The sequence below is a fragment of the Patagioenas fasciata genome, chromosome W, assembly GCF_037038585.1.
Source record: "Patagioenas fasciata isolate bPatFas1 chromosome W, bPatFas1.hap1, whole genome shotgun sequence".
Lineage (NCBI taxonomy): Eukaryota > Metazoa > Chordata > Aves > Columbiformes > Columbidae > Patagioenas > Patagioenas fasciata.
The window spans coordinates 60,978,907-61,003,212 of record NC_092559.1 but is presented as its reverse complement, the minus strand read 5'-3'; the positions used below and the strand labels follow the sequence as shown (position 1 = coordinate 61,003,212).

The 24,306-nt window shown below is 42.5% G+C and overlaps 1 protein-coding gene across 2 annotated transcripts in view; it reads right to left on the bottom strand.

Moving 5' to 3' along the window:
* Positions 1–1,728: 1,728 nt before the first annotated feature.
* Positions 1,729–24,306, bottom strand: part of LOC136114667 (zinc finger protein 131-like) — a 43,418-nt gene continuing 20,840 nt past the window's right edge. Inside the window, exons 1-4 of one of the 2 annotated variants that reach the window (XM_065860105.1) lie at positions 22,259–22,477; positions 18,700–19,385; positions 14,729–14,859; positions 1,729–6,414 (exon numbers count right to left, since the gene is read on the bottom strand). In XM_065860105.1, coding sequence (XP_065716177.1) covers positions 5,758–6,414; positions 14,729–14,859; positions 18,700–19,348 — 1,437 coding nt within the window. In that variant the 5' untranslated portion in view covers positions 19,349–19,385; positions 22,259–22,477 and the 3' untranslated portion in view covers positions 1,729–5,757. Of the gene's footprint in view, positions 6,415–14,728; positions 14,860–18,699; positions 19,386–22,258; positions 22,478–24,306 lie in introns of those variants that run through there. The other variant, XM_065860103.1, reaches the window with a different exon arrangement.

The following is a 24,306-nucleotide window of genomic DNA, read 5'->3' as shown; positions in this document are numbered from 1 at the left end:
TCCAACCCCTATTCTGAATATGTATGATGTGTGAACATAAAATAGCTACCTTTTGAAGTGAAAGGTGTGCAAGCTTTGAGGAGCGATCCCCTTGCACCCTGGTGCCAGAATAATCATACCTCATCTCTAGTTGTAGAGTTTATTCCTCACGTTAGTGCAGTAAATTGTGATTCTTTGGAATAACCAGAGCATTTTCCTTTTAAATATTCTGTCACCTCATCAGGGTCCTGCAGTTGTTCAGAAGTGAAACTCCAAACCATTGGAGGCAAGAAATTCTCTAGATACCTGTCCATGTTTTCCCATATGCTGTTCCACCCATGACCGTCCAACCTTGGGGCAAATCTATGAGTGATATTTTTAACTTATCCTTTTGTAACCCTGTGTATGACCTGAGACACATTCAGGAGTCATAGCAACAAAAGCGTGCCAGCTTGAATATCCCCAGGGTGTTCAAAATTTTCAAAAACTGTTGTACCTAGGCCAGAGGAGAAAAGGGAGGTGAAAAAGCTGGGGAAAATTCCCCCCCTCTGTCTTCCCTATAGACTGGGTGTGATTACTATTAAATTCTGAGATGGCACCCGAGGTATGGAAATATCAACAATACCGTATAAAAATACCAACAGAGACATACAAGCAGGACAGCAATATGATAAATCCAAGTCTCTTCCCAGATATAATAAACAGCACCGTAGAGAACACATAGGGCATGTAGAAATTCAGATAAAACAGCCACATGGACAAACAAAGAAACATCGTGACCACTTAACTAGTAAATTTTAACACACTCTGGTCAGCTCTGTCGTTGTCTGAACCCTTAGTTTCTCCTGCCTGGCTCGCGAAAAAAAGGACTATTGTAGTTTAGCCCCATTCCCCCTCCAGCCGGCAGCTAAAACCATGTGCAACTCGCTCACCCCTTGCCCACCCCCAGGAGGGAGGGGGAAGAGAGTCAGAAAACAAAGGCAATACTTGTAGGTTGGGATAAGAACAGTTTGATGGAACAGTGAAGAAAAAAACCCCAAACAAACAGTAACAACAACAATAATGAAAGATCCTACAAAGCAGTAGACACACTGCGCAACCCGACCACGTGGCAGTCTCACCAAGTGGTGGCCCCACCGCAGCAGCCTGCCCCTCTCCGAAGCAGTGGGCTCCCGGCCGCAGCTCGCGCCGAACTCCCCCACTACCCCAGCCGCCCCTTCCAGCCCCAAACCGCGGCTCATGCCCAAAATACAAAAGCACCAAACCGCGTGGTTGAGAGAGAACCGAGCTTCCTGGACAGCCCTGCTCCTGGCAGTGAGAGCAAGAAGGAGAGAGACTGCCTCCCTGATTTGTCCTCTTTGTAACTGAGCATGACCTAACATGGTATCCAATACCCCTTTGGCCAGTTCTGGGTCAGCCATCCTGGCAGTGTAGAAATTAACCCTATCTCAACCGACCCAGCACACATGTCCTGGCTTCTTCCGTGGAATTGTTCATATGCTTATGTTGAACACAGTGATGCGCGGAAACAACTTTACAACTCACAAAGTTATAAAGCAGGTATGTTTATTTTGACGTCGGGCGCAAGGGGGATCGGGCGCAAGGGGGATCATTCCACCATTCATGCGCAACTTCTAACGATATGAGGTGTGTTTAAATACAGTAAGGTGTTACATATTCATAATGACCCCAGGAATGCCTATACATATTCATAATCTTTCCCCGCTTCTTATTAACATGAATCCCAGGTAATCATTTCCATAGTCTCCTCCTTGACACCGCTCTGTTGCGCCTGCGCAGTGCTATCTGGTGGTCTTGAGGAGGGGGTCTTTGGATGAAGGCTCCTTCAGCTTCGTCACAGTGAACTTTTTACTTTTGGCTCATTATGTTGGATTGACTGGGACCCAAGCTGCCAAGTCGATTGAAACCAGACTGGCGCCCCCTTTTGCTGTAAATCTTCGTTATCTTGTCTCCTCAAGTTTACAGCTAGGTGCAGTAAAACTTCTTATCTTGGCATTCGATGGGGTTCTGTTTTTCTTAACATAAGTTTACATAAAGCTCTAAACTAAGCACTTATTGTGTGGCTAAACCTTAAAGTGTTAGTTTGTTAGTAGGCACCCATTATATGTTTAGTTAACCCTTAAAATGTTAGTTCCCTCTATCAACAGCATGGGATTTCTTAGAATGAAAATATTTTGGCTTTAGGCTCCAATTAGCCCTAGCATAAGAGGATGTCAAATAAAACACAAGTTTCTTTCAAATAATTTGCATTTAAATAACAAAAAATACCCACATTGGCACTGTCTCTTGTTTACTCAATTTCTAACAGCAAAACCCCCTCTTCTCCCCTCATTTCTGTGTAATTAATCTGTGAGCCCCCCAGGTGAGTCTACCCATGAAGCACCACTTTTGCAGCAGGTGGGTTTCTCTGTTCCTTTTGCAGAGCAAGGCACCAGAACAGTGTTTTCATGAATTGGATTACAGCCCCAACAAAGGATATCATACTCAGAGTTACACCTTCAGCTGGAGGGAGCAATTGGAAACACTCTATTTTGTTTAGAATATTTTTTAAAAAGTCAGCATTACAAAAATGTGGGATCTTATATCAGTAACTTAACCGAGGAAAATAATTCCTTTTAGCCAATATACTTTCTCTAGGCAAATTAACACAGAAATTAAAACAGCAGCAACAAAATATTATCAAAATTATTAAAACTCCTTCAGTGGCATAAACACAGGCTCAAGGCAAGGCTTGTTAACATCAGTGGGAGTCTTCCTACAGCCTTGTCAATGCTACAGGAATTCAAGTTTAGGTTACTTGTATATTTGGTTTGTGTGGCAAGGTTTTGGTAGCAGGGGGGCTATAGGGGTGGCTTCTGTGAGGAATATGCCAGAAGCTGCCCCAGTGTCTAATAGAGCCAGTGCCAACTGACTCCATGACGGACCCACAGCTAGCCTAGGCTGAGCCAATCAGCTATGGTGGTAGTGCCTCTGTGATAACATATTTAAGAAGAGGGGGGAAAAAGAACCTGCAGTGCGACAGCAGCAGGGAGAGAGGAGTGAGAATATGTGAGAGAAACAACTCTGCAGACACCAAGGTCAGTGAAGGAGGAGGGGAATTAGGTGCTCCAGGTGCTGGAACAAAGATTTCCCTGTGGCCATGGTGAAGACTATGGTAAGGCAGGTTGTCCCCCTGCAGCTCATGGAGGTGCACAATGGAGGTGATATTCACCTGCAGTCCATGGAGGACCCCATGCCAGAGCAGGTGAATGCACCTGAAGGAGCTGCTTTCCAGCATCTCATCCCCCAGTCTGTACGTACAGCCAGGGTTGCTGTGTCCCAGGTACAAAATCTGGCACTTGCCCTTGTTGAACTTCATGAGGTTGGTGATTGCCCAGTTCTCCAATTTGTCCAGATCCCTCTGCAGGGCCTCTCTGCCCTTGAGAGTGTCGACAGCTCCTCCCAATTTTGTGTCATCGGCAAACTTACTAAGTATTCTCTCAAGTCCTGAGTCTAAGTCATTTACAAAGACACTGAAGAATGCTGGCCCTAAGATGGATCCCTGTGGAATCCCTCTAGTGACTGGTCACCAACCTGACATAACCCCATTTACTAGAACCCTTTGGGCCCGGCCCATCAGCCACTGTATTGTGGGTTTATCCAGCTGTGTGCTGGACATCTTGTCCAGGAGGATACTGTGAGAGACAGTATCAAAGGCTTTACTGAAATCCAAAAAGATCACATCAACAGACTTCCCTTGGTCAACTAGGTGGGTAACCTTGTCGAAGAATGAAATTAAATTTGTTAAACAGGACTTTCCCCTCATGAACCCATGCTGGCTGGGACCAATGACTGCATTGTTGTTCAGATGTTTTTTGATAACTTCCAGAACCATCTTCTCCATGATTTTGCTAGGCACAGAAGTGAGGCTGACAGGCCTGTAGTTGCCAGGGTCATCCCTGTTGCCCTTCTTGTAGATTGGGACAACATTTGTCAGCTTTCAGTTATCTGGGACCTCTCCAGATTCCCAGGAGCATTGAAAAATCATGGAGAGAGGTCTCACTATGACATCAGCCAGCTCTTTCAGCACCCTTGGATGGGTCCCATCGACTTGTAGGGATCGAGCTGGAGTAGCAAATTCTGTAGAAGTTCTGGATTGATTTGGAGTTTATTATTCATGCTCATCACGTATTACTTGCATCTCCAAAAACACAAAACATCATAAAAAAAGAATGCAAGTTATGTTATTCAAATTGTTTGAAATTTTAATTGAGATTCATGTTTGTTTTACAACAGTTTCTCAAAGGCTATGCTATGATGAAACACAAGAATCATTTGAATGAGACTAAATAAAAGCACAAATCTCAGGAAATAATTCTGCATTTGGAGAAGATTGAATAGAAAAGCCTGATTTTAACTAAGATCTACAGAATTACAAAGGGCATTAGGGAACGTCCTTGAAAAAATTCCTCCCTTTAGTTAAAGCTTTGAAAAGAAAGTTTTTCAGAACTATGGAGGTACCTTTAATCTCAAGGCAATGATTGAAAATTAGAAGTCCTTAGCATCCTTAGAGCTAGATAAGTATTTTCTAAACAACTTTACAGTAATGAGCTATTACTCTTATTAAAATGAGGTTGATTCTTGCCACTGGGATCTGGCACTGTGATTGCCAGTCACTCAGTTGTTCCTAATTTATTGGATGAAGCAAATAATGCAATATTTCACAGCTGGTATTGTTTTATTGTCTAATATTAATTAAAATATTTACACTTCTACTTTTCAATCCACATTTTAGCACTCATACCTATGGATTTTACTTTTAGTACAACATATTTGTGTCAAGTGTCAGAATTTAATTTAAAACAAACAAACAAAAAACCCACAAACAAAAAACAAAAGACAAAACCAGGAACCTGATACCACACAGACAAGTCTTCTCTATATTTATGTTTACAAATAGTAATTTTCAAAATGACGATTTATAATAGAAGAGTCTGCTGGTAGCTTTCTTCCAGTTCATGTTTACCACAGATTCTACCGAGCTTTTCCTAATTTAAAGCATCCCTTTTAGAATGTCCTGCTGCCTCCATATGGAATCTGCCCCCCAACTTAATTAAAAAAAAAAATCAGTAGCTGACATTTTTAAGCAAAACTAGAAAGCGCTGTAACATAATCTACATTGCCTTTTACTGAACTAGGTTACTGAACACTCTAGGTTTGTGGAAATTTAACCATTGTTGAAAAGACACAGAATTTTTGTGCTCTGAGACCTCCAGCAACATTGTTTTTTTCCCTAGCCTGAAAGTTACAGACCACTGTTAGGAAACAGCAAACAGCCTGACCAGAAAATTCACATGTACCCGATCGGTCACTTACATTAGAACTCACCAGATTTCACTGACTGTTCTGCTACAGACACCTTGTAAATCCATAACAAGAGTTTACTTCTATGGCAAGAGGAAAAGAGGTAAAGTTATTCTTACAAATACCCAGGGATGTTGTCACAGTGATACAAGCTATTCATTATTAAAATCCTCAGAAAGCTGTCTATCTCTGTGGTAGTTTCTGTTCCATGGTATTACATGAATGGGAAAGTTATTTTTCACATATGAGAAAAATTTAGTTGTACATGAAGAAAGCTAATTTTGGTCCACTTGTCCAGCTTCCTAAGGACAGCATATTGGAAAGATTATGACTGATGGTTCAAAAACCAGTATAAAAGCTAACAAAAATAATTGGGTATTTCATTCCTAAACCTGCACAGTGTGATTATTTGTCCTAGTCATCTACCTTTTCATTCTGTGTGTCCACTAATTGTTGATTTAAGTCTTCAGCTTGTTCATGATCTTCCTTATCTACATCATCTACTTGACTAGTTTCCTTTTCTTCTGCTTCTCCTTGATCAACACTTGCATATTGTACTTGTTCCAGGTTTGCTCCATCTATAAGTTCCGCCTGTACTTCTTCCATCTGTATTTGATTTACATGCTCAACATGTAACTGCTCCACATGAACTTCAGCACCTTGTTCAGTCTGAATGTGTTCAACTTCCAAGTAACTAATTTGCACTTGTTGCAGTTCATCCATCTGTGTGCCTTTCACTTGACTGTCCTGTATGAGATCCTGGTGCATCTGTTCCACAGTTACCTGTGCAGGATCCACTTGTACCTGAATTACTGGTAGGACATGGACTTGCCCCACTTGTTCTATTATAGTCATTGATGTAACTGCTTCAGCTTCCACAGCTTCCGCTGGAAGAACCTCTTCTGTCACTATTTGTTCTGAAATATTGTGCATGTCTTTGAGATGCCTTCTCAGCTCACTGCCTTGAGTAAACCACAAATCACATAAGGTACAATGGTTGGGTTTGTCACCGGTGTGTATTACCAAGTGATCTTTAAACTGATCCCAGCTGTTAAACACACTGTTACAAACCTGAAACAAAAGATACAGTATGTTAAACAGTGCCAACAGAAATATGACAAAGTATAGTGCCTATTTCAGACCATAGCATCATAGCTTCTTGCTACTTGGATTAAAAAACCCCATGTATGTTAGAGGTAAAAGCTGAGAAGTAAGCTTCGGATGAACAGAAGACCTGGTATTTATTTATTTTTTAAGAAACAGTGTGCCATTTTGAGTTGTGCATACACAGGACACCTACAAAATTTATGAGTCAGTACAGCATTTTAATGTTTTCTTATTTTAACCTTATGTAAAATTCACATACAGATTCACACCCTGTCCTGGTTTTGTTAAAAAACAAGTTTCTCTTTTTGTGAATTTGCCTGTCAGCTAAAGCCTTCATATTAGCTGCATTTTCCTGGAGAACCAGATACATGTTATGTTAAACATAGCAATGGAATACGAAGTTATTGATAAGCATGGATCCTGAGATCAGCTGATTGGAGGCAGCTCGGCAGGTCCCGATTAAGCGAAATCTTCAAGGTACAGAGAAGCCTTTTTTTGGGTTCTTTTTTCTCTCAATCGGGCAGTTTCGTTCTCCAGAGACCCGGCAGCTCCAGGCAGCCCTTGCGAGAGCGGCTGACGTGGAGTGGGCGTTACCACGGCGAGGGCAATCACTCCCCCGCCCCTCGTCTTGAAAAAGCCTCCGGGGGAGGGTCCATTGGGTGTTGGAAGGGGCCATTGGCTTGTGACATGGGTAAATAACACCCATGCTGTGCTACAGCAGTGGGAGTGGTAACTTGTGCACTAGGGTGTAGAGCTTGTCACCTTTTACTAGTTAGACTCTTACCTATTGCCAGTGTTTCATACTGTTGCTGACCATGGTCTTGACCAGAAAGAGAGCTTGTCTGAAGAAGACTGTAGGAACTCTGACAGACTGTCTGCTCTGAACCATGGCTATTCAGGTTTCTGGCTGCAGGGAGTGCCAGAGCCTGCTGCTGCTGGATAATGATGTCCAGCATCCCACCTGTGTGAGGTGTGAGCAGGTGTAAGATCTGCTCTACATGGTTGTGAAGCTTAAGGAAGAGATTGAGAGGCTGAGAACCATCAGGGAGTGTGAAAAGGAAATTGACTGGTAGAGTAAATCCCTGGAGTGCCACTCAGAGAGGCTCCAGGGGGATATTCCCCAAAAGGTGATGAACCCCTTGCCCTGTTGGGCAGAGGGAGAAGACCTGAGACAGCCCCTCCCCTGTTGCTATTGGGTAGAGGTAGGGGACAGAAAAGATGACAAGGGTTGGAAGCTAGTTCTGGTTTGGGGCCATGGGCAACCCCCCTCCCTACCTGATTGCTTCCCCAGGTGCCCCTCTGTAATAGGTTTGAGGTCCTGGATCTTGAAGAGGAGGTAGGTGAGGATGTGGTGCAAGGCCCACCTATGAGGTCACATAGAAAGAGGCAGTTGACCCCATGACACAAGACCGCCTCAGATAAGAAAGAAAGAAGGGTAACTGTAGCAGGCAATTCCCTTCTGAGAGGGACGGAGGGCCCAATCTGTAAAGTTAACCCTCAATGTAGGGAAGTGTGCAGTCTACCTGGAGCCCGGATCAGGGACATCACTAGGATGCTCCCCAACCTGGTGCACCTGACGGACTACTACTCACTGCTGATCTTTCAGACAAATGGGGAGGAAGCTGCATCCCGCAGTGTGAGGGGAATGAAAAAAGATTTCAAGGCCTTGAGACGGATGGTAAAAGAGTCTGGGGCTCAAGTGATTTTTCTCTTCCCTCCTTCCAGTTTTGGGTGATGATGTGGGAGGGAATAGAAAAATCCAGTCCCTAAGCAATTGGTTACAGGACTGGTGCTACAGGCAGGGCTTTGGGTATTTTGAAAACAGCTGGTTTTACAAGACACCAGTCCAAACAGTGATATGTGGGAAAGGTTTATCTTGCAGGGGCAAAAGGATGCTGGGACAGGAATTAGCAGGGCTCATTTGGAGAACTTTAAACTAGATTTGAAGGGGGATGGGGTGGTAGCTGGGCTTGCATCAGTAGGGCATCACTCTAGAGTTCATAAGGGCTGGGAGGCCCCCCATACCCCTGAGGTGAAATCGGAGTGCTCAGCTCGCTCTCTGAAATGCCTGTACACCAATGCATGCAGCATGGGGAATAAGCAGGAGGAGTTAGAAACCTGTGTTAGGGCAAGAGATGATGATCTGGTGGCAATTACAGAGACACAGTGGGACAGCTCACATGACTGGAATGTGGTCATGGATGGCTATGTCCTTGTCAGGAAAGACAGGCCAGCCAGGCGTGGTGGTGGAGTTGCTCTTTATGTGAGAGAGCAACTACAATGTATTGAGTATTGTCCAGGCACAGATGAGGAGCAAGTTGAGAGTCTATGGGTGAAAGTTAAGGGGCAGGCTGGCAAGGGTGATACTATTGTGGGCATCTATTAGAGGCCACCAGATCAGGGTGAGGAAGTTGATGAGGCCTTCTACAGACAGCTGAGAGCAGCCTCACAATCACAGGCCCTGGTTGTGGTGGGGGATTTTAACTTCCCTGATGTTTGTTGGAAGGACTACTCTGCCAGCCAGCCACAGTCTAGGAGGATCCTCCAGTGCCTTGATGATAACTTTCTGATGCAAAGGGTGGAGGAGCTGACTAGGAGAGGTGCGTTGCTGGACCTCATCCTCACTAACAAGGAGGGTCTGGTAGAAGTGGTAAAGGTTGATGGCTGCCTTGGTTGCAGTGACCATGAGATGGTGGAGTTCAGGATCTCATGTGGCAGGAGCAGAAGAGCGAGCAGAATTGCAACCCTGGACTTCAGCAAGGCAAACTTTGGCCTTTTCAGGCAATTGCTAGGGAAAATCCAATGGACAAGGCTGCTTGAAGGTAAAGGGGACCAAGATAGTTGGTTAGTGTTCAGGGACTGCTTCTACCAGGCTCAAGATCAGAGCATCCTGACATGCAGGAAGGAAGGGAGCCAGGAGGCCTGCGTGGTTAAACAGGGAGCTGCTGGGTAAGCTCAAGTGGAAGAGTTTATAGATCATGGAAGGAGGGGTTGGCCACTTGGGAAGAATATACGGCTGTTGTCAGAGGGTGTAGGGAGGCAACTAGGAAAGCTAAGGCCTCCTTAGAATTAAACCTGGCGAGAGGGGTCAAGGACAACAGGAAGAGTTTTTTCTAATACGTAGCAGATAAAACTAACACCAGAGGCAATGTAGGCCCACTGATGAACAAGGTGGGTGCCCTGGAGACAGAAGATATAGAGAAGGCAGAGTTACTGAATGCCTTCTTTGTCTCTGTCTACTCTGCCAGAAGCTGTCCTGAGGAGCCCTGTACCCCTGAGGCCCCAGAGGAAGGCAGGACAATGGAGGAGTTTACCTCAGTTGATGAGGACTGGGTTAGGGAGCAGTTAGGCAATCTGGACATCCATAACTCAATGGGTCTGGATGGGATGCACCCGCAGGTGCTGAGGGAGCTGGCTGAGGTCATTGCTGGACCACTCTCCATCATCTATGCCAAGTCTTGGGAAACGGGAGAGGTGTCTGAGGAATGGAGGAAAGCAAATGTCACTCCAGCCTTCAAAAAGGCCAAGAAGGAGGACCTGGGTAACTATAGACCGGTCAGCCTCACCTCCATCCCTGGGAAAGTGATGGAACGACTTATCCTTGGTGCCATCTCAAGGCATATCAGGGATAAGAGGGTCATTAGGGGCAGTCAACATGGCTTCACTAAAGGGAAGTCGTGCTTGACCAACCTCATTGACTTTTATGAGGACATAACAAGATGGATGGATGATGGCAGAGCAATGGATGTGGTCTACCTTGACTTGAGTAAGGCATTTGACACAGTCTCCCACAGCATCCTCACTGCTAAACTGAGGGAGTGCGGTCTGGATGAACGGGTAGTGAAGTAGACTGCGAACTGGTTGAAGGAAAGAAGCCAGAGAGTCGTGGTCAATGGGGCGGAGTCTAGTTGGAGACCTGTATCTAGTGGAGTGTCTCAAGGGTCAGTACTGGGGCTGGTATTATTCAATATATTCATCAGTCATTTCGATGAGGGAATAGAGTGTACTATCAGCAAGTTTGCTGATGGCATGAAGCTGGGAGGAGCGGCTGATACACCAGAAGGCTGTGCCGCCATCCAGCGAGACCTGGACAGGCTGGAGAGTTGGTCAGGGAAAAATTTAATGAAATATAACAAGGGCAAATGTAGAGTCTTGCGTCTGGGTAGGAACAACCCCAGGTTTCAGTATAAGTTGGGGAATGACCTATTAGAGAGCAGTGTAGGGGAAAGGGACCTGGGGGTCCTGGTGGACAGCAGGATGACCGTGAGCCAGCACTGTGCCCTTGTGGCCATGAAGGCCAATGGCATCCTGGGGTCTATTAGAAGGGGGGTGGTTAGTATGTCAAGAGAGGTTCTCCTTCCCCTCTACTCTGCCCTGGTGAGACCCCATCTGGAATGCTGTGTCCAGTTCTGGGCCCCTCAGTTCAAGAAGGACAGGGAACTGCTGGAGAGAGCACAGCGTAGGGCAACAAAGATGATTAAGGCAGTGGAGCATCTCCCTTATGAGGAAAGGCTGAGGGAGCTGGGTCTCTTTAGCTTGGAGAAGAAGAGACTGAGGGGTGACCTCATTAATGTTTACAGATATATTTATAAAGGGTGAGTGTCACAAGGATGGAGCCAGGTTCTTCTCAGTGACATCCAAGGGTAGGACAAGGGGTAATGGGTACAAACTGTAACACAAGAGGTTCCACTGAAATTTGAGAAGAAACTTCTTCTCAGTGAGGGTGACAGAACACTGGAACAAGCTGCCCAGGGAGGTTGTGGGGTCTTCTACTCTGGAGGCATTCAAGACCTGCCTGGACGCCTTCCTGTGTAACCTCATCTAGGTGTTCCTGCTCTGGCAGGGGGATTGGACTAGATAATCTTTCGAGGTCCCTTCCAATCCCTAACATTCTGTGATTCTGTGACATCTTGTGAGAGGGGCAATGATAAACAGGTGACCAAGAAACTGACCAATTGTGTATAACATTCCATTCATGTGAATACTTCATATCCAAGTGGGAGATCACAAGGATCTTGTCCTTTTTTTCCCATTTCCTTATGGCCAGCATTAGGAGAGGACTTTGCTCGTCGTCCCTGCAAACTGAGGCCTAGTGACAGACTGAATCCAGCTCCCATTGGCTGCAGAGTCCAATCCAGGACTTCGGGTGCCGGCTCTGCAGTTGCTGAGACTTTCAAGATTGGTTCTGTGTATTTTGTATTATTTTCTCTATTGTTATTAGTAGTGTAAGTAAAACATTTTTAATTTTTCCAACTCTCTTCTCTCTGTCCTTCTTTTCCTCCCGATCGTCTGTCCTCAGTGGGAAGCGGGGAGAGGGAGGGACTAAAAAGGGGAAAGTGGGGGCGGGGAGGAGGTTAACAATAGATCTGCTACGGTTTTATTGTCACCCTGCAATCAAAACCCTTGACACATTCCAATAAATGTCTTGTGCTAGAATTTTGGGTGGAAAGTCATATGTAATCAAAGTGTAATTCATACTGTCTGTTCCTTAAGTTGTAGATGCAGTACTACTAACCCACTTTTCCTTATCAGCTTTCATTTGTTCATGGCATTTTAAGATTTACCTGGCTAAACTAAACTTTCACATTTTGCCATGTCAAGAAAATGAGTAATTTCAGCAGATAAAAATCTCTTCAAACTCCATCCCTTTAAATCTCTTCCAGCTAAAAGGACTGCTTTGATTGCAGACATACTATTTTCACAAAGCACTTGAGCACACTTTTCTTCAGCTGTCACTGAGGTAAGAAGCCTGAAAACAACATAGAAGAGACCGCAGAAATGAATGAGGTGCCAGAGTAGAAGAGAGAGAAGAGTGGGATAGAGTCAGGCTTGGAATAAAGAAAAAGGCTCAGGGGTCTTTGTCCACGCAAGTGTTCTTGGCTGCAGAAAAAAGCAAAGAATATGCATTTCAGTGTTGACAAGTGTCCTAGTTTTGTTTAAAATAAGACTAGTTCTCTTTTAGTGAATTTTCTGTTCAGCTAAGTTCTTCTAACTATATTTTTCTGAAGTTGGCTGCATGCTTTTTGGACAATGTTTGCTCCAGAGCTGATAATGGTAGGAATGGTATTGCTATGGCACCCAAGGTCACTGATAAATTTTATATGTCCCCTAAGTGAGAGGGATGTACTTGCAAGGAGGGGTGGACAGAACAGGTGACCAAAACTGACCAACTAGGTATTCCATGCCATCCATGTCATACACCATATAAAAGTGAGAGATTGTGAGGGTCTTGCTCTCTTTGTCCCAGCCAGCATCTGAAGAGGACCCTGCCTGTTCTGCCTGTGATCCTAGGCCAAGTTCCAGGCCCTGCATCCCTGAATCCAGTCCCAGTTTACTCCAGAGTCCAGCCCAGGACTTATGGTTGCCTGCTCTGAAGCCACTGGAGCTTCGCCAGCTCTACTGCGGGCCACCACTGCGCTAGGCTGGGAAATTCAAGACTGGTTTTGTATATTTTGCATTATTTTCTCTATTTATTAGTAGCATTAGTAAAGCATTTTTAACTTTCCAACTTGTAAGTCTCTCTCCCTTTTCCTCCCATTCCCTTTCCTTAGTGGGGAGGGCGGAGGGTTAACAGAGAGCATCTGCCACGGTTGATTGTCACCCTGCAATAAATGGTGACAGCAAATATTTTTGAAACAGAATGTTCCATCTCCTCAGTTTTCAGCAACAGCACAGAAGGATGATGGAGTATCTGACTGGGATTAACCTGAGGAACAGGTTTGTTATGGAGCTGAATATCCCCATTTTGCTATTGAAGTCTTAAAATCATGTTTGTGATGCTAGTGACATGCTTTTTGTCCCCCCCAGGCTCACACTTTGAAAAGAAGTTGCATACACACTTCATAAAATACTTACCTCAAAATTACTTAGTCATACATAAAGGTAATAACCATCAGTAATGCCCAAGCACATAATTACTGTTCTTGCTACGTGGAGCCTAATTCACTACTCAAGGCATACAATGAAGAGCACCAAAAGTGCTCATCGAGCAAGTGCAATTTTATTTTCTCCTCTTTGTTCATTGAGCCAAGATTTTATTTACTGTACACTATTCATATTTAGTTCTAAAGATAAAAAAAAAATCAAGAAAAATTTATCCAAGAATTGCTGTAGTTGCTGCAGGCTGAAATAAAACTAACCCACATTCACAATAATCTGTAACAGAGAAAGCTATGAGGTGAAGCAATTAAACCAAAGGGTCACAAAGACAAAACAGTATCTTCAATGAAGCTACTAGATACAATTTTGTGTTATATAGCAGTTCTCATGTTCAAAACAAGCATCTTTAAGACAAAGGTATGCTTCCAAGAATTAACTTCAGACTAGCATAACAACTAAACAATGCAAGAGCATTGGTGAAACTTCTAATTAAATAATTTGATCAGCAACACAAAGAATTCGTTTGTCTTCTGCAGTATTCACTGCTTTCTGTGAATAAGATCACTCTGGGTTTTTTTTGGTTTTGGTTTTTTTTTTTTTTTTGTTTTGATTTTTTAATAACAAATACAGCTGATATCCAGCAGTTTTCTTTATTACATAATCCATTTTAACTTCAAACCATAGCCATTCTGTAAACTGAATAAGGTGAGAGTCTTAAGGGGAGAAGAGGGGGGGGAATATATTCTTATTTGAGACTGCCACAGCAGTGGAGCAGCAAAATGGCAAATAAAAATGCTACAACCAACCTCATTTGTCATGTTTTCTAGCTTTTCAAAATCAACTTTTAAAAGCTAAGTAACATTCTTCTGAACAGCTTTTCAAATGTCAGCTACATATATAGACCAAGTACCCTAGCTATCCATCTATAGCATTTATATTTGCTTAAAAGACATTACAGATTATCATCATAAGTTGGAATGACTTTCCAGAGAAAATCAGTATCCTGGTATTAAACAGAAGAATAATAAAATAGGAAATAAAATAGTACTTTGTATTTTGGACTTTAATGAAGCATGATCACAAGCAGGAAAGGCCTAGGTCAGTGCATCAAGAACCTTGAAGCAGAAAGATCTGCAAGACGGAGATGAACACCTGCAAGAATCTGATTAACAAAGTATTATGAAGCTCCATATCAGTAATTCCATATTTTAAATGGAACTACTTAGATATAAGAATTTACCCTCATGTTGTGGTTGAATGCAATCTTTATAATTTATTTTACTAAAAGTAGTTCTTGGAGAAATAAACTCACTCTTGCCTTTCCTGCTCAGTACTCCCATGCTCCCTCAGCACAGGAAGGAAGGATCTAGCTTCAGACTCTGCTACTTCCATTACCCACCTGACATTCGTATAGCTTTTTTCTTCCCTTTTTAGCTCCAGTTCCAGACTGACAGGCCGTCAGGTGACATTTGAGTGTGCTATTCCTAGCAAAACGTTCATGGCAGTTTGGACATTCAAATGGCTTTTCACCTGTTAAGACAGACACAGGGATTTGTAAGCATATAAAACCAGTTTTCAGTCAGCTCCCCCTTCTTCCCCTCTCCCTTTTGTGTAGGTCGATAAATATGCTGTAAAGATGTGGCTAATTGAATTATTCTACAGAAGAGAAGACATTCTATGTAAATTTATTTATATAAATAAAAGGGCAAAAACCTAATGAGGAGTCATAACTCTCATTTATATAAAAAAACCCCAAACAACAATGTAACATAATTACCAGTGCCATTTAAGGTACATTTAGGTTTTTATGAAAGTTAGATTACTATTCTGATGAAATATCTTAAAGAAATAACAGCTATTTCTCTCTTTTCACCTGATAATATTAACAGTTAAAGACTCAAGATTAATATATACAAAGTGACACATTAAAGAAGGAAGTATTTAAATAATACAAAATTTTACTTTCAAGAACAGTAACAGCTTATGCTTGAGAGCTGAAACTGAGCTTCAGAAAAAAAGTTGGCACAGAATGACCATGAAGTAACAATGCATCAGTATGAAAACAAACAAAATAAACCCCAAAACTTTCATTCAAAGTAGTATATTGTTATTACCATCATCAAGTAGTAATAAAGAACAACTGATGTCTCTGTTTAGCAATTTTATTATGCACAAACACAATGAAATTCAAGGAAATTCAAGTACAAAAAATTAGGAACAGCGTGTTTATTCTGAAAGTCTGATAATTAATCTGTGGAGGTAATGATACCAACATAACTACTGAAACTATTTAATGGACTCCAAAAGAGGCTGAGACATTTCAGTGAGTAACATAAGAATCTATTCTAGCTAGATTAAGCTTAAAAGCCTACATTTTCAGGAATGCAGTAGCTATCGACTACTGAGATGAAAAGCCAACAAACCTGTATTTTCAGAAATAAAGATATTCAGAAATGCTTAACTAGCTTTTCAAAAGAAATCTACAACTAGCCTATAATTCTCGCTTAAACACCTAAAGGTCACAAAAAAGTGTTAAATAATGGGAATATTCCCCTTAATGGTTATAAAAGGCTATGTTTTTGGAGACCATTGTACAGGTAATGCAGAAGATGCTGAACTGCCATCACTCTTGTACAGAGTATTTCAAAAAGATGGACCCAATTTGAAATCACTATCCTCCTCTGGATGTGTCCATCTTTTTGAAAGACCTTGTAGATCAAAAATCATGTACTTCCCATGAACAACCAAATACATTGTTGAGCCAAGAGGATACTACAGAACAAAACTCACACCATAGACCTTCACCTGCCCTGCGATCTGGTCACATTTAAAGAGTTACTTGGAGCACGGCACTGCCCAGTCAAGGACAGATCTATTCTATTCTTACTCAAATTCTTCAATTATCTTCAACATATTCTGCTGAAAGTATTTCAAAGTGACAATTCAAAGAGAACAGTGGTGATATCCAATTTTTTTTTCTATTTATAAGAACATGTGAAATTTCACTTGCCAATCATAAGTAACTCATAGGACAGAAATTCTGACCTTAGATAGTCTGATATTGGACTGGTCCTTTATAATCCTACAGCCACAGGAAGGAGATTGTCCAAAATAAATATTTTTTAACCCAAAGACATTCATAACACCACAGTGACTTTTATTTGCCTACTAAGAAGTTTGTATAATCTGTATACAAATTACTTCAGTTTACAGGGGTTTCAGACAAGGACTGATTAATTTGGCTGCTTGGAGCACATCACATCTCCTTCATTTTCCACCTTTGCTCATATGAGCGCACACACGCACACTCTCTATAAAAGGAAAAAAAAAAGAGGAAAAAAAAATCATGAAGGCCTAACTCTGAGAAATATTCAGCAGTCAAAATTCGCAGTAAAATCAGAGGGAATCAAGCTGTTTAGTGTCTCTTTCTGCTAGGGGATATAAGCTTTGCAAAATACCAGGATTAGACAAGCATGTTGAGAGCAGTAGCTTCATTATTCAAGTGCAGCCTTGCAGAATTTCTGTCCTATGAGTTACTTATGACTAGCAAGTGAATTCTCATTCATTCTCATAAAGGGAAAAAAAAAAAAAAGAGAGAATCATTAGATCAGGCAAAAAAACCTTCCCTCTTCATATGTTCTGGAGATGACTTTGTACCTTCAGTTACATGACATACAAGACAATTTTGAGGGTTTTTTTCCAGAGATTCAGAAGCTGCTTAAGGCACTGTATGCATGTGCAAGAAAGAAACTCCATAGTTCTCTTTCCTTTCTTTTACCGAGACAAAGATAAGAGCCATTGGCAATGTCAAATTCCTACATCAAAAAGAATTACCAACCCTTATAAGGTGTCTATTTCTGCTCCAATTGCTACTTGTGTGTTATTGCTGGTGTTGTGATTAAGCAGTAACAGGATCAAATACTTTGTAGGACATTTTCTCCCTGGTCTTTTAATTTTGTTTTCATATTCAACCAGTACTATACAGAATTAAGAAACTAGAAAGCCTTTGGCTCAATGGGAGTATTTCCACTGATCTTAGGAGACCACAGTTAAATGGTAGTATCTGGTTTAATTTTAAGCTTAAGGCTTTCAAAATGCTGAACTGGAAGTAATTAGATTCCATGTGTTATACTTGTATCAATAAATATTTAGAAAGTACTCTGCATCTCCTGTGATATGCTAAGTTGCTTCATCCCCAAAATCCTTTGTCACAACAGCAACCAACATACCGTGATATTTGGGTTACTCTGTTAATCCACCACAAACTTTTCTCTGAAAAGACTTCTGTTAAGTAGCTTATATTTGCCTTGGTCATAATGGAGAAACACTTCCTACTTCATAGGGGATAAGGATTTGCCAAACACTTTTTATAAATGCAACTTTTAAGGGACTATTGTTCTATGACACTGCATCCAGTCTACTCCCAATACTCAGCAGTCCCATACACAGATGCAAAGAAGTTCCAGTTAAAAGGCTTTAGCAACAACAATAAGCTGCAAAAGAAATAGGGCTGCTACCCTCTACTAAATTCTTACTGACGACTTGTGACTGACACATTAAACAAAAGCATCTGAAAGATCAGGACAACATATATTTTACATTCAAAGAGCTATCTATATAATGCTGAGTACCTATTCAGATTGTACAGACTTTTCAGTGAGATAAAGAAATAGCATCTTAACCTCCCATATTATACAGGAGTACAAGTCATTTTGGACTCAAAAGATACTATCCAGATTTCAAAGAGGCAGATTTTACACTAACAAAAGTCTAGTATAGTCACTAAAAATGTTTTGCTGTGTTAATTAACAAAGAAAATGAAATAATAAATGAGATGTCAAGAGCAAGGATGAAACTTTCAAACAAGATGGTACAAGAGAGAGTTGTTAGGGGGGTATTTTATGCCTGATGCATTAATAGGCATTTGCTCAGAAGTTCTGTTACTTAAAGAAACCCTTTAAACTGTGTATTCCACTGAGAAGTTCACAGTTCAGATCATATTTCAACATAAACATTTACTAGTAGAATTGTGAAAGTAAGAGTACCTCCTCAGTTTGGTACTTCTGAAGAAAAAAATATGCTTTAAGAAATTATTTTGAAAAGTCTTTAAGATTTAATAGACTTGAGAGAGAAGCTTCATTAGCGCTTTCTGCTTTTAGGTGCCTGTTTTTAACCACCTCAGTCCCTCAAAGTTTATATCAGTGGAAAACATAAAAATGAAATAATTTTAGTTTAAAGTATAAGCCAAGTATTTCTAGCACTCAGGACTCACGTGTTCTCTTGAGCATATTCTCTATTTCCCCAAAACATACAAAAATCCAAAATACTAGAGCCAAAGCCACAAGTATAGGACAATAGCAGGGCTCTTACCTGTGTGCTTCCGGAGGTGCTCTTTAAAATGTCCAAAGTGGTCAAACTGCTTATCACAGTACTGGCATATGTGTATTTTTTTGCCAGGTCTTTGCTTCTTGCTGGCACCACCTTCATCAAGATGGTAACAAGTGAGGTGCTGTTTCAAAGCACTCTCTCGTAGGTACCTTTTATTGCATGTGTCACACTTGTAACTCTCAGTAGAGTGTGTTTTCATGTGTTCCTTAAAATGGTAAAATAATTTAAATGAACGGTTACATTTCTCACAGTGGAATAAATTCTTCACGTGTGACAGCTGAAGTTCCACAATTTCAATACCTTCTACCTGTTTGCACGAGGGATCAGTTGCACTACCACCTTCTTCTTGGATCTGACATTTTGTCTCTCCCTGACGATACTTACTAGTGATATCTGCCAAAAGAGCCAAAGCAGATTCATCTGATGTACCTGTTGTCTGTATGTACTTTATAGAGTGCTCTGCAGAAGCTACTTCAAGTGTTTCTATGCTGTCATCTTCCACTTCAGTTGTCCCCTCAGCAATCTCAACCTCAATTTCAACAGGCTCCGATTCTGCAGATGGCAGTGTTTCTGTGATAACGTTAGAGGTTTCGGCTATCTTTCTCTTTTTCGGTTTATTTTTACCTTGCATTTGATTTGATTCTAAGGGTGATGAATTTTCTTTGTTCCTGCAAAGAATTTGCATAAAGATAGTTAAGACCCATAAGCACTTACATAACAGTTTCTGTCTGATACTGAACTTCTGCATTAAATCGTCGCTAGCCATTTCTCAAAGAAGCTGAACGATGAACGACCACATAACCTGTGTGCATTTCAGAAGCTAATTTGTCCTAATCTATATTCCTTAGAGCTCTAGGATAGCATGGTTAAAGCTATGGAGCCTTTGACATAAAGTTACTAAAGTGTTTTAAATAGCTCTGCTTGAACGATACACACCACCTATCAAGAACAAAGGCTAGTTAGCCTAATGACATAAGTTTATCTAAGAAACTTGTGAAATTCTGTTCTTGGAAAGAAAACTTCCCAAAAGGAAGGAGTTCTGCAGCCTGCCTACTCAGAAATAAGATTTAAGTCCTTCCTATGCTATTCACCTCTTAAGCTCTGGAGTGCATGCAACTGCCTGCAGTGCTTACAGCTTGTTAGAAAACACTACAGCTATGACTTCACACAATGATTATTATAACATCTTGTACTTCAGGAAAGCACACAGCTAATAGCTCTTCTCCTTGCACCATAAACACACAACCCCCTTCCTCCAAGATGTCAGGGATAGCATCCCATCTAAAACACAGAGCCGAGTGGGTCAATGCTTTCAAATCACACCCTCATGGTTATCCACAGCACTTACATGCTGGAGATTTTACTACTGATTATCAGTCTCAAATATGAGTGGCTATCTTCCCCTCATAATGGTCCCACCTGGAGCCTCTGGCAGAAAGCATCAGGAGCAACTCGAGGTTGACCCTTAGGTTTTTGGAGCCAAGGATACAAAGGATCTGAGGCCAAGTATACTCCAACTGAAAAATAAATACTAGCAGCATATGAAGGGGTCTGAGCTGCTTCAGAAGTGATTGGTATTGAAGCACAGCTTCTCCTGGCACCTCTACTGCCAGTACTGGGCTGGGTGTTCAAAGGGATGGTTCCCTCTATGCATCATGCAACTGATGCTACATGGAGTGGATTGCACCGATCACACAACAAGCTTGAACAGAAAGTCCCTATTGCCTAGGGCCAGAAGGTAGACTTTGGAATGCCACCAGATGAAGAAGTGGTGACACGTGCTGAAGAAGCCCCACTGTATAATAAACTATCAGAGAATGAAAAGTGTTATGCACTGTTCACAGATGGATCCTGCCATCTTGTAGAAAAATGTTGGAAGTGGAAAGCTTTTATACAGTAGTTGGAAATAATTGCAGGCTGGAGAGTTTAGTTTGATGGACTGATCTGAATCTTGGTTCAACAGCTCTACCGGTGTACACAGACTCAAAGTGATACGAAATAGAGTATACTTTTTCAGTTTCAAGTGTCATTTAAATTTCTCAAGCAGACAGCAAAGCTTCGCTTTTTTCCTGAATGAAAAAAAGAAAAGTTATTTTGGTGATAATATGCTTAATCTTAATGTCAAAAAAGGGTGTTGGTGGGGTTGGAGGGTAGGACTAGAAAGCACAATCCCATCTTTCCTATTAAAAAAAAAAAATACATACTTATTCAGCTCTGCTACCACTCCACAGAATAAGGTGACTCAAAAAACTCAACACTGATGTTGAAAACCAAGTTTCCAGTGTACCATGTCACGAAGGTGTTTGTTTTTTTTTTTTTTAAAAAAAAAAAAAGCTGGCTACTAGAGGAACTCAGGGTCAATGCCACTCTCCTTAGCTAGTGCGTCTATGGGGAGATAAAGAGGAAGCAACAGTCTTCCCTTTGCCTGAACACAAAGATCTCTATGCAAATGTACGTAGCTTGGGGAATAACAAGAGGAGTTAGAGATGTGTGCACATGTGCAGGGCTATGATCTTATTGGCGTCACGGAGACATGGTGGGATGGCTCCTATGACTGGAGCATTGGAATGGAAGGATACAGGCTCTTTAGGAAAGAAAGGCAGGGGGTGTTGCCCTCTGTCAATGACCAGCTGGAGTACAGGGAGCTCTGCCTGGGGATGGACGAGGAACCAACCGAGAGCTCATAGGTCAGGATTAAAGGGAAGACAGGGACAGGTGACATTATAGTGGGGGTCTGCTACAGGCCACCCAACAGGAAGACCAAGCAGACGAGGCCCTCTATATACAGATAGAAGCAGCCTCATGTTCACAAGCCCCGGTCCTCATGGGGGACTTCAACCACCCTGATATCTGTTGGAGGGATAGTACAGCAGGGCATAAGCAATCCAGGAGGTTTGCATTGATGATAACTTCCTTCTCCAAGTGACAGAGGAGCCAATGAGGAGAGGTGCTATGCTGGATCTTGTTCTCACCAACAAGGAGGGACTGGTAGGTAATGTGAAGCTCAAGGGCAGCCTTGGCTGCAGTGACTATGAAATGGTGGAGATGGTGGAGTTCAAGATCCTTAAGGCAGAGAAGAGGGCACACAGCAAGTTTGCTACCCTGGATTTCAGGAGAGCAGACTTAGGCCTCTCCAGGGATCTGCTTGGTAGAGTACCATGGGATAAAGCCCTGAAGGGAAGAGGGGACCAAGGAAGCTGGTTAATATTCAGAGATCACCTCCTCCAAGCTCAGGAGTGGTGCATCCCAACAAAGAGGAAGTCAGGTAAAAACACCAGGAGGCCTGCACAAATGAACAAGGAACTCCTGGACAAACTCAAACACAGAAAGGAAGTCTAGAGATGGTAGAAGCAAGGACAAGTAGCCTGGGAGGAATACAGAAAAATTGTCTGAACAGCCAGGGATCAGGTTAGAAAAGCTAAAGCCCTGACAGAATTAAATCTGACTAGGGACATCAAGAGCAGCAAGAAAAGCTTTTCTAGGTACATCAGTGATAAAAGGAAGACTAGGGAAAAAGGAAAGAAATGAGAGAGCTGGTTACCTGGGATATGGAGAAGGCTGAAGTACTCAATAACTTTTTTGCCTCGGTCTTCACCGGCAAGTGCTCTAGCCACACCGCCAAACTCACAGAATCCAAAGACAGGGACTGGGAGAATGAGGAACCACCCACTGCAGGAGAAGATCAGGTGTGAGATCATCTAAGGAACCTGAAGGTGCACAAGACCATGGGACCTTGATGAGATGCATCCGAGGGTCCTGAGGGAACTGACAGATGAAGTTGCTAAACCATTATTCATCATTTTTGAAAAGTTGTCCTGGTTTTGCCAAAAACAAGATCAGTTCTCTTTCAGTGATTTTTTTCCTTTCAGCTAAGTTCTTCTAGGTGGCTGTACTTTTCTGAGTTTTAGCCTGCATATTTTTCCTCGGATGCTGCATTCAGTGCTGATAAGAGACCAACGGAATGCTGAAGAAGCTCATGTTTAGATTTATTACTATGGTAGCCAAGAAAGACTGATAAGTTTTCCCACATTCCATCATGAGAGGGGCATGTTTGAGGAGGGGTGGATGGAACAGGTGACTTAAATTGACCAAATGAGTATTCCATCCCATAATCGTCATACCCCCTATATAAGAGGGTGATCACAAGGGTCAAGCTCTCTTTGACCATGGTGGGCATCTAGAGAGGACCTTGTTTGTCTGCGTGTGATCTATAGGCCTCAGGCCCTGTAATCCCTGCAACCAGTTTCCAGTTTGCTGTGAAGTCCTGCCCATGACTTCCAGGGGCTTGACCTGCACCTGCTGGAGCCACGCCAGCTCTGCACACCCAGCTCCACCGCTGCTGGAGTGATGCCAGCTCCACATCGAGCACTCAAGATTGGTTTTGTATATTTTATATATATTCTCTATTTATTAGCAGCATTAGTAAAAGCTTTTAAAACCTTTCAACTTGAAGTCTAAGTCTCTCTTCCTTCCCTCTTATCTTCCCTATTATCTTTCTGATCTAAAGGGAAGGGGTGACGGGAGGTAAGAGGGTAATAGGGAGCGTCTGCCATGGTTTATTGCCGCCTTGCCTTAAACCTTAACAGATTTTAATTGGTGGCCCGTACAGGGAAACGAGACCATACAGAGAGAGAGAGAGAGTGTACAAGGATGAGATAAGAGAAACCGTGACAGAAGTCGTGGCAGTCTGATGGAGTTCCCACTGACTGGAAAAAGGGAAACATAACCCCCATTTTCAAAAAGGAAAAAAAAAAAAAAAAAAAGGAAGATCCAAGGAACTACAGGCTGGGCAGTCTCACCTCTGTGCCCAGCAAGATCATGGAGCAGATCTTCCTGGGAACTATGCGAAGGCACAGGGAAAAAGAGAGGTGATTGGTGACAGCCAGCATGGCTTCACTAAGGGCAAATCGTGCCTGACAAAATCAGTGGCTTTCTATGACAGGGTTACAGCATTGATGGATAAGGGAAGAGCAACTGATGTCATCTATCTGGACTTGTGAAAAGCATTTGACACTGGACCACACAACGTCCTTGTCTCTAAATTTGAGAGACATGGATTTGATGGGTGGACCACTCAGTGAACAAGGAATTGGCTGGATGGTTGCACTCAAAGAATTGCTGTCAATGGCTCGATGTCCACGTGGAGACCAGTGACGAGTGGCATTCCTCAGGGGTCAGTATTGGGACTGGTGCTGTTTAACATGTTTATCAGTGACATGGACAGTGGGATGAGTGCACCTTCAGCAAGTCTGTCGATGACACCAAGCTGTGTGATAAAGTCAACATGCTGGAGGGAAGGGATGCCATTCAGAGGGACCTGGACAGGCTTGAGAGTTGGGCCTGTGCAAATCTCATGAAGTTCAACAAAGCCAAGTGCAAGGTCCTGTACATGGGTCGGGGCAATCCCAAGAACAAAGACAGGCTGGGCAGAGAATGGATTGAGAGCAGCCCTTAGGAGAAAGACTTGGGGGTGTTGGTTGATGAGAAGCTCAACAAGACCCAGCAATGTGTGCTTGCAGCCCAGAAAGCTAACCATATTCTGGGCTGCATCAAAAGAAGCATGATCAGCAGGTCAAAGGAGGTGATTCT